The sequence below is a fragment of the Stegastes partitus genome, unplaced genomic scaffold (assembly GCF_000690725.1).
Source record: "Stegastes partitus isolate 25-593 unplaced genomic scaffold, Stegastes_partitus-1.0.2 Scaffold2381, whole genome shotgun sequence".
NCBI lineage: Eukaryota > Metazoa > Chordata > Actinopteri > Pomacentridae > Stegastes > Stegastes partitus.
Window position 1 is genome coordinate 857 of NW_007580112.1, and position 10,544 is coordinate 11,400.

At 41.7% G+C, this 10,544-nt stretch overlaps 2 protein-coding genes across 2 annotated transcripts; both read left to right on the top strand.

The window, feature by feature from the left end:
• Positions 1–2,321: 2,321 nt before the first annotated feature.
• On the top strand, positions 2,322–3,248 carry LOC103374866 (olfactory receptor 6K3-like). Its single transcript, XM_008305018.1, has one exon. It carries the CDS (start codon positions 2,322–2,324, stop codon positions 3,246–3,248), a length of 927 nt encoding a protein of 308 aa, XP_008303240.1.
• Positions 3,249–8,434: 5,186 nt separating this feature from the next.
• LOC103374867 (olfactory receptor 6F1-like) lies at positions 8,435–9,382 on the top strand. The gene has a single exon (XM_008305019.1). It carries the CDS (start codon positions 8,435–8,437, stop codon positions 9,380–9,382), a length of 948 nt encoding a protein of 315 aa, XP_008303241.1.
• The last annotated feature ends 1,162 nt before the right edge of the window (positions 9,383–10,544 follow it).

Genomic DNA, 10,544 nt, shown 5'->3' on the forward strand with positions numbered 1-10,544 from the left:
CTCCTGTGCGATGTCAACAAGAAAAGCTAAGTCCATTAGCCATTTGGGATCCTTTAATACAGGAGCAGTCAAAGGGCTTGCTGATGGATAATGCAATGCAGAGCAATGGCCTCCTCTATGCCCTCCTCTTCCAGTTTTCTTTGAACAAGTGCCACCAGTCCATTTATCCCACCTGTCATTGATGGCGCTTCGTCAGTTGTTATTCCAGCAAAACTCTTCCATAGTAAGACGGCATCCACAATGGAATCACACAGCTGGCAGAATATCTCCTAAGCGGTGGTCTGGCCATGCATTGGAATCATTGTGAGCGACTTCTCCATTACTTCAAAATTGTCATCAACACTATGGACATATATTGTGGGCCACGCACTGTCAGTGACATCTGTGCTCTCATCAAGAGCGACTGAGTATGAATGGAAGTGATTAGCTTTGTCCCGCAGTTGATCGTAAATGTTACCTGACATGACAGACATGCGCTCTGCCACTGTGTTGGCTGAAAGGCAGATGTGACTAAACTGACCCTTCTTTTCCGGACAGACTATACTTACAGCCTGCAACACGCACTGTTTGATGAACTCGCTGTCTTTGAATGGCTTTCCTGCCTTAGCAATGAGCTCACTCACCACGGAGCTAGCTTCGACTGCCGCATCACTCTCTTTGCTTGCTTTCTTGAAAAAATCTTGTTGCCCCAGTAGACATGTTTTAAGCTTGCGACCCGGTCCGCTCGCTCACCTCCCTGGTATTTTTCATGCTCCTCAGCAATCTAGTTGAGTAATGACGTCTGATGTTATACTCTTTGTGCACCGCAACTTTATCTGTGCATATTAGACACATCAGGATGCCACTGTACTCAACAAAAAAATATTGCATCTCCTATTCCTCCTGAAATCATCTGTGCTCATTGCCAATCTTTCTCTCCACAGCAGGTTTTGAAAACGACATGACTGGGGCTGAGTGATAAAAAAACGTGTTTGCACTGGGTGACAGGATGTATTTTCCCTCCACTCGGTGACAGCCCTGAAACACCTTTTTAAGTGACCCACGCTGGTAATTCGTGTTGTTGTAACGAGCCTGAGATATGGTAGCCCACAAGTGTTAAAAAAATAAAATGCCCAGGCCAACAACTCACACAAGGGAAAAAACACATGGGCCACACTGACACCAAGCTTTGATTTCAGGTAGGGGGCCACAAAATATCGTTCCGCGGGCCGCAATTGGCCCCTGGGCCGCGAGTTTGAGACCCCTGCTTTAAAGAAATAAAAGACAAGCCAGTAGGTTTTGACCTCCAACGGCAGAATGTTAGCGTGGTGGAGCCGGACCATCGTGTGCTGCAGAATGGGCTGGCACAGTAAGACGACGTCATCCAACACACAGTCCCCAACATGAGGCACGGTGGTGGCAGCACCATCATGTGGGGATGCTTCTCAGCAGCGGGCCCTGGAAGGCTTGTAAAGGCAGAGGGTGAAATGAATGCAGCAAAACAAAGGGGAAATACTGGAGGACAACCTGATGCAAGTCTGCAAGAGATCTGCCACTTGATAGAAGATTTGTTTTCCAGCAAGACAATGACCTGAAGCATCTTTTAAACGATGGTGCAACGACGACAAAGTGGTTGAGTCAGAGCCCAGACCTCAAACCAACTCAGAATCTTGAGACAGTTTGGCTAAAAAGAATGGGGTAAGACTGAGACTTATCCACACAGGCTCAATACTACAATTGGAGGCAAAGATGCATGTACTAATTACTGACTTGAAGGAAGTCAAAGCTCCATCCATGTTGACCTTACGTTGTAGAAATCTGTTTGCCCTTGACATGAAAGAATCTTCTTTGGTAAATTCTTGTCAAAAATTAAATTGCCTATGATTCAGTGTTGAAAGGCATTAAAAAGGGGAAAACATCCACAGTGTTTGATAGCCACTATATTTGGTTTGTGTCAACGCTCCAGTGGACTAATATTCACACAACAGAAGGGGATGTAAATTAGCATTGATTCACTTTTTTCTTGAAGTTTCTTCGAAGTTTGAGCTGCATGGAAACCTGGCTCCTCTCATTTAACGAGCTGTGCAGACGACACAGTGAACGAGGTCAAAGTTTAAGTCTCCAGGGTTTAATGAGTTTGTTTTCAAGTTAGTCGTGAAAGAGTTTAATGAGATCCATGGAGGGTTAAACATTCAGATAAAACTTTCCACAGGCTCAGACGCTTCACTTTGGGGTGAACACTCGAAGTGCATTTGTGATGGAAGAACAACGTTTGTATGTTTGTGCAAGTTGTAGTTCGTTAATCTGCCTGTTTTATTTCACGTTCAGTTTTCATGGACCAAATGAATGATGAATTTAATGTAACATATCTAACTTTTGGTGGCCATGTGGAACTGCAAAAATACAGATTTCTGTATTTTGCAATTATGTTTACTGTGTATGTTCTAATACTCTGCATTAACTTAATTATCTTGTTCATCATCTGGATTCAGAAGAGCCTCCATGAGCCGATGTACATTTTCGTTGCAGCTTTGTTACTAAACTCTATTGTTTTCAGCACTAACATCTACCCAAAGCTGTTGATCGACTTTTTATCTGACAAGCAGGTCATAGCTCGTTCACTATGTGCTCTTCAGTCATTTATTTATTATTCTCTAGGCGGATCTGAATTCTTACTGTTAGCAGCCATGGCCTATGACAGGTATGTGTCTATATGTAAACCTCTGCAATATCCAATTATCATGAGAAAAACAACCGTCGGTGTTTTGCTGCTTTTAGCTTGGCTTCTGCCTGCTATTCAGCTTATGCCATCAGCTGTAATGACTAAGAATTTACAACTCTGTAGCTTTACTTTGACTGGGATTTTTTGTAATAACGCACTTTCCAAGCTTTACTGTGTGACCTCGAGAACACTGTCAGTATATGGCGTGGTTATTCTGCTTAATGTAGCCATTCTCCCCCTGCTTTTCATACTGTTTACATACACAAGGATTCTAATAATATCTTATCGAAGCTGCAAAGAAGTCAGAACAAAAGCAGCACAGACCTGTTTACCTCATCTGCTGGTCTTAATCAGCCTTTCAGTTTTGTGCTCGTATGATGTCATTATAGCTCGGCTGCAAGTTTATTTTCCCAAAACTGCACATTTGATAATGACTTTACAAATAGTAATCTATCATCCTCTCTTTAACCCGATCATATATGGAGTGAAAATGAAAGAAATCTCTAAACGTCTCAAGAAGCTGTTGTGTGAAGGCAAACTGGTCTAATATGTTCAAACTGAAGTCAATTCAAAGCTCTGATTTCACTGTAATGGAAAAACAAGAAAGCATTTCTGCAAGTATCATAAATTAAACACTATCACTAGCCTCCATCTAACTAATAACTCCAGTTTATTATTTCAACTGACGATAATCGTGTAATACTGCATTGTGATGGTCATTGTCATTTGTTTTCGATCGTCAGTCAGCAGTTAAAGCACGTCTTCGTTCATACCTTCAGGCCTAACGACTCCAGACTAACTGCAGCTGTAGTGTGTACAAACTTGTGCATGTTAAATGTTTCACTAAGTTCACTACAGGAAAACATCAGCGTGTTAACTGTTGCATGACTGTGTACTTTGACAGAAACAGGCCACGGTATGTAATTCAGTTTCATTTTTTTTACATTTACGTTTTTAAATTGCATTATCAGTCGGTCTATGCTTGCAATGTTCAGAGAGAATACAATGAGTTTGAAAACCGGCGAACCTTTTGTTTTTTTTCTTGCTTCAGTATTATGGGAATATGTCAATAGAAAATCTGTCACATGAGATTTGATTGAAGAGTTATCATCACTATAACCAGAACAGAAAAGACTAAATCTTTTTCATTGACAGGTGGTAATGAGTTGCCAGTACGCTCGTTATTATATGAATTTATTTAGCATTTGCAGTTCATATGATGTACTGTTCATGTGCTGTTAAATAACAGAAAGTGTCCTATGTTTGCACTCTAGATACATCAAAAATAACAGTCAACACACATGAAAAGTCAATTAAAATTCCAACTGTATACTATAATTTTCCAGTTGCTGTGACTTTGAAATTACTGTAGTGGCATAATCCCTCAATTCTTATTGTAAATACTGGTGAATGAAAAACAGTTACTTCATATTGTGTAACATTTCCTCCTACTATAGTGGAAGCATAGCACCATCATTCTTATATTTGCTGCTGATAAACAGCAGAGTGCTCTCGCAGAAAGCTTTTGCTGTCATCAGCTGGCCATTTTGCATATTGCCACATTCAGCAGAGATCTCTCAGTGCAGATCCCACCTTGTTGGAATTCTTGTGCAGTATGTCAAATGACATCAATCATAGGCCAACTCTTTAACAACTATAAATTGTTGCATTTGTATGTACAAAGATTTTTATTCTGTCAGTGTTGCTGTTGTACCCATAGCAGCCCTGAAACCAGAGTTCTCCCAAATTACAAATCCCAACTGAACCCCTGGTTGTATTTATGGAACAATACTCTGTTACTACTTGAATTATTGTGTTTAAATACATATGATATTACACGGTACAGTTGTTTTATTTCTGTTATATGGTTATTACGTTATTACATTCTACACTTATTACATATTTTTAGCATATGTTATCAAAACCACATACTTGTGCTCTATTTCAGTAAGTTCTACGCTTCAAAAATGTATTTGAAAATGTTTGAGAACTGATTATTTTTATGCACCAAAGTATATATTCATTTCTTTAACACTCATCCAGTCTGGACATCACTCCATGCTTTCTAAGTGGGAACCCATGTCACATGTGCCATTGTACAGGGGACTTGTACAGTTCCACAAAGTAGAAGTGGGAACCTTTGTTTTCCATCACATGCATCAACACACATTCTTACCAACTGAGGAAACATGTATGTTGTAAAATTGACAGATTATTTTCTAATAAGCCCTGCGATGGACTGGCGACCTGTCCAGGGTGTCCCCTGCCTTCGACCTAGGTCGGCTGGGATGGGCTCCAGCCCCCCCCCCCGCGACCCTAGTGAGGATTAAGCGGTGTATGGATAATGGATGGATGGATTTTCTAATAATAAATAGCAGCAAAGACGCTAACATACCGTCTTTGCTGCTACAGGTAGAGAAACTGCATCACCGCTTGTTGATAAATACTTGCCTGAATACATGTTAGTTAGCCGGGTAAGCTTGTGGTGCCCCCCGTGGATGTCGGCGCCCTTAGCATTTGCCTATACTGCCTATTCCTAGGGCCGGCTCTGCATGAAGCCTTGCGTTACCCACTCCTTGTTTGCATAAAACTGAGGTATAACCCATCGCTCGATGTCTCTGGGCACTCCCAAAAAAAAACGTTTACACCCACTATTGTTAATCTAAAATATGGGCACATTCAGCAGCAGTGTGACTTAGGAGGTGTGTCAGAAAAGTTCCAGGACTGGTGTCACAAAAGATATATTTCAAACCCAAACTACAAACTACAAGCTTTCCTCTTTGAAGTAATCCCCCTGGAGTCGTAACGTACAACGTACCTCCCCATCCTTCTCTGCCTTCACGCCGCCATGCACTCCTGGAAGGACTCTTCCAGGATCCTCCACAGCTCCGTCGTCACAGCTGTCTTGATGCCGTTCACATCTTCAAAACAGGTCCCCTTGATGACCCCCTTGAGTTTGGGGAAGAGAAAAAAAATCATATTTGCATAGTTGTAGGAGGAGGGGTCCAGTAATGGTGTCCTGTTGAAGAATACCTGTCAGTCATCTGTAGTGATACTCAGTGGCGTAGCCGTCATTTTAAAAGTGGGGGGACAAATTGTTCAGAGGTCCATTGAGTGATTTATCATCCTCTCACATTCAGCTGCACCTCTCCTTAGCAGGTAAAGAACCACTAACCACAAACAGCACAGCACCAAGGAACCAACTTTATTTTTTTAAAATAACAATAATAAATTATATACTATCAAAGTTAAAATCTAAAATCTAAAGCTGCCAACTGTGGTTGAGTTGACATAGAAGGACCCGGGGCATCTACACGGTGCATGGCCAGATAATGAAGTGCCACATGAAAACACTGAACACCAAAAGTTCTGTAAAACACCATTCCTGTTTAAAATGATCAGCACCAGAGCACATGTTCTGTACAGAAATGAAGGAGGAGTGGGTTTATAATCAGCTAGCTTAGCTAACTACATTGACATTTAGTTAGCTAAGCTAGCGAGTTAGCTTAGCTAACTCAGGATGACAAAGTCCTCTTCAAAGTCTTTTAGCCAAAGTCCCGGGCAATAATATCCCACATAAAATATCTTTGTATTAGCTAAACATTATCACCATGAAACAGCATTACTCAACTCACACGGTTTGTTGGGAAAAAACTGTCCAGAGTTTTCTGCTTCCTGGTTTGTTTAGCGGACATGTTTAAAGCTAAACGGCCGCCGTTTAACGCGGTCTACTAATGATGCGTTTAAGGGCGGCTCGGAAAAACGTGTTTCCACATGTTAGAAATGAATTAAGTGGTTGTAATGGCTGTAAAAAAGTGCGGGGGACAGAGGGCACAGATACGGGAAGTGTGGGGGACATGTCCCCCGTGTACCCCGCGTCCGCTACGCCCATGGTGATACTGCCTTGTGGTGACCCCCAGCATCTAAAAACACCAGTGTGCCACTAGACCCAAGCAATTAGATATCTGGCTCTGTATTACACGTTTTGTTTTTTTTTGCACTTCAGTGTCCATATTTGAAATTTCTCCATGAAGCTGAAACTAGAGCGGAGAGAAAACGTCACATTCTGGGTCCATCAGCAGTCCGGATGATCCAGCCTTCGTGTGCAGGATCGTCACTGGAGATGACAAGTGGGTCTGAGGCTACCATCAAGAGAAGAATTACAACAGTTTGCACAGTCTCCAAGATCCGACAAGGCACATGCTTGTTGTTTTTGTCACCATTCCCAGGTTGCAGATATCACACATATCTAACCAGCCAATCACATGGCAGCAACTTAATGGCGTTTAGAAATAGTCCAGACAACCTGGAATTAGTCCAACTGAGCATCAGAATAAGGAAGAAAGGGGATTTAAGTGACTTTAAAGGTAGCATGGTTGCTAGTTCCACATTCGCTGTTCTGACTGTTTCAGAAACTGCGGCTCTACTGGGATTTTACACACAATCACCTCCAGCATTTACAGAGAACGGTCCAAAAATATCCAGTGATGAATGCCTTGTTGTTGCCAGAGGTCAGAGGAAAACATCTAGATTGGTTTTGAGATGACAGAAAGGCAACTCTAATAAGCACCAATGGGCAGAAGACCACACCGGCAGCCTCTGTCAGCTAAGATCACTAAACCAAGGCTGTCATTCACTTGGGTTCACCAAAGTTGGACAATAGAAGATTGGAAAAACGCTGTCCGGTCTGATGAGAATTTGGTGTAAACAACATGAAATCATGGATCCATCCTGACCTGTATCAAAGCTTCATGGTGGTGTAATGATGCCCCGTAGTGCCAATTCAGCATCGTTTAAACTCCACAGCCTCCCTGAGTATTGTTGCTGACCAAGTCCATGCCTTCATGACCATCTTCTGATGCTACTACCAGCAGGATAACATTCAATGTCACAAAGCTCCAATCATCTCAAACTGGTTTCTTTAACATGACGATGAGTTCACTCTCCTTTAATGGCCTCCAAACTCTCAATCTAACATCGTGTCAATATGGACCAAAGCATCTGAGAAATGTGTCCAGCAGCTTCTTGAATCTTTACCATACAGAACTAAAAGGGGTTCCTCTACACCTCTACATGTGAGCAAACATCCTACAGTTCAGCTTTGAAGTATTTACTGTGATTGCCATTTAGGGGATATTTCTCGGGGGTGTTCTCATTTCTGTTCTGCACTGTGGGGCTCAATCGGCTTTATCGAGGTGCAAATGTGTGTTTGGGATTCAAACTTTCAAATGCTTCCTACAAGATTTGTGTGCTGATCTCCCCTGTCTCATACATTTTTCAGGGTTGGGTCTTCCACACAACAAACTACTCATCCTCTCAGAAGTTTCCCAGATTAGAGCGGATGTTGTGTGTTTCCTCAATTTAAAACTTTAAGCATTTCTGCCTCACTGACAGCAGCTCATGTAGAAAAGCAAATACATCACGGTTGTCATGGTCAAGAACCGAGATCCGGTTGTGAGGCAGTACAACATTCGTAGCTGCGCTCTCCTCTGGGTTCGGGAGGCCAGAGTTTGATGACGACATCTTTCTGTGAGGCGGTTAATGAGATCCACAGAGAGTGACGCAGTCTGATAAAGCTTCACCAACATCGGACGCTTCATTCTTGACATGCTGAGCAGGAGCATGTGTGCGTTTCACTGCCAGGTAACTGAACAACTGACACGTCCAACCGCTTTACTTTGTTGAAACCGTCTGTGTGAGGCTGATTTTGTGTTTGTGTTTATTCACATTGCGATGGACTTAAATATCACATACATAACTCTGACTGGACACATAGATGTGCACAGATATGGATATCTTTATTTTTTTATCATGCTTAATGCATACATTCTAATCATTTGCTGCAACGTCTCTATTGTTAGCCTGACTGTTACTCAAAAAAACCTCCACGAGCCGATGTACGTTTTCATCTCGGCTTTGCTGCTGAACTCCATTCTGTTCAGCACCGCGATCTACCCGAAGCTTCTGGCTGATTTTCTGTCTGAAAAGCAGGTGATATCGTACCAAGCGTGTCTCTTTCAGGTGTTTTTGTTTTACTCTTTAAGCTGCTCAGAGTTCATGCTGCTGGCAGCCATGGCCTACGACAGATACGTGTCCATATGCAAACCTCTGCATTACACAACTATCATGAGAAAAACAACCGTCATTGTTCTGCTGGTTTCTGCTTGGATCATACCTGCTTGTCACGTGGCGCTGCCTCTTTCCCTTCTCGCTAATCAGAAACTGTGCAAGTTTAGTTTGAACGGACTTTTTTGCAACAACTCGTTTAACTCTCTTCACTGCATAAGTACAGGACGGCTGTCTATAATCGGTGTGATAGTCGTGTTTGATGTAGTGCTTCTTCCAATACTTTTCATCATTCTTACGTACACAAAGATTCTCATCATAGCCTACCAGAGCTGTGGGGAAGTCAGGAAAAAAGCTGCACAGACCTGTTTACCTCACCTGTTTGTCTTAATCAACTTTTCTTGTTTGTTTACGTATGATTTCACGATTGTTAAATTGCAGTCAGATTTTCCCCCAAAAGCACGATTTATCATGACTCTGCAGATCGTGGTCTATACTCCGATCTGTAATCCGATCATCTACGGGCTGAAAATGAAGGAAATTTCTACACACCTGAAAATGCTGTTCTGTCCCGTCAGAGTGAACAGATGCATCGGCACATGTATTCATTTGTAGTTATTTCTGTTGTGATCATGAACAGAAGTGACATGTTTATATCATCAGAGCACCGCCTGGAGAAACACGTCTAACTAATTACTGTCTGCTGTTGCATGTTTGCTTTTGAATATATTAAACTGATCGTTGGTCTGTGCTCAGGTACAACATGCGTCTCTGTGGGTTTGTTTTTTTCTCCAAATGAAAACACACACGTCCAACAACTGTGTTGATGCATCGCCACACTTATACTCACTGTTAGCTTGTTTTTCCTGCAATATAAAGTCCTAAACCTCTCTGCAAAGAAGAAGACAGAATTCAGAAATGTCTTCTGTGCTGTATTACTCGGTTATATTACCACAAATCATTTAACTTAACTTTAAAAAAAAAAAAAGGAGAACTAAGAAAAGTTGAATTTATTTGATTATCTATTTTACAAAAATAGAAAAACTTGGAAACAACAATTCCAACCTCTTCCCTGTAGCCTCAGGTGACCCTATGTATTATAGATATTTTACTATTTGCATTTTAATTTGTTTCCAAACTTGTCTCCTCGCTGCTGTGCTTAAACACAGAATGCACTTGTTACAGAATCCATAAAGTGCACCTGATTTACTTTTGGTGATTTTTAAAACAATACATGTAGAATAAAGGGGTTCTAGGCTTCGATGTGGTTACTATTACTAATAATTTCACTGTTGAATAATTCAAGGAAAACGAAAGAAGCTGGGTGTCCTGGTGGGCTGGAGGTTTAGGGGGCCGACCATGAATTGCATATTTAAGGGTTGATTACCAATAAAAGGCTAAAAGGCGAAAAGAGAAGCAAAAGTGTTGAACATAAAATGCACTGACAATGTGAAGGCAGAGATCCAGCTCCAGTGTAAAGGGAGGAACAAGTCTACAAATAAGCAGATGAAGACTAAAGTGAGCTTTTTCTACTTTTGCCTGAAGAGAGTTTTTGAATGTAGGATGCTTGCAGTCCAACAATAGTGAAGTTCATCAACAGTCAGTGACCAATTACATTTACAAAACAAATCTAGCCTATCAGTGACGTCAGCAGAGGATTAAAATGCGACTTTGAACACGTCTAAAACCCTGTTCATACGTGACATACCTCACAAGGGGGCAGTGCTCAATACAGACACGAATACATCATGGCTTTTGTTGTACGGTTGTAAGGACG

Excerpts from the sequence above, each read along its gene's own strand:
- LOC103374866 (XM_008305018.1), top strand. The coding sequence starts at position 2,322 with ATGAATGATGAATTTAATGTAACATATCTAACTTTTGGTGGCCATGTG.
- LOC103374867 (XM_008305019.1), top strand. The coding sequence starts at position 8,435 with ATGGACTTAAATATCACATACATAACTCTGACTGGACACATAGATGTG.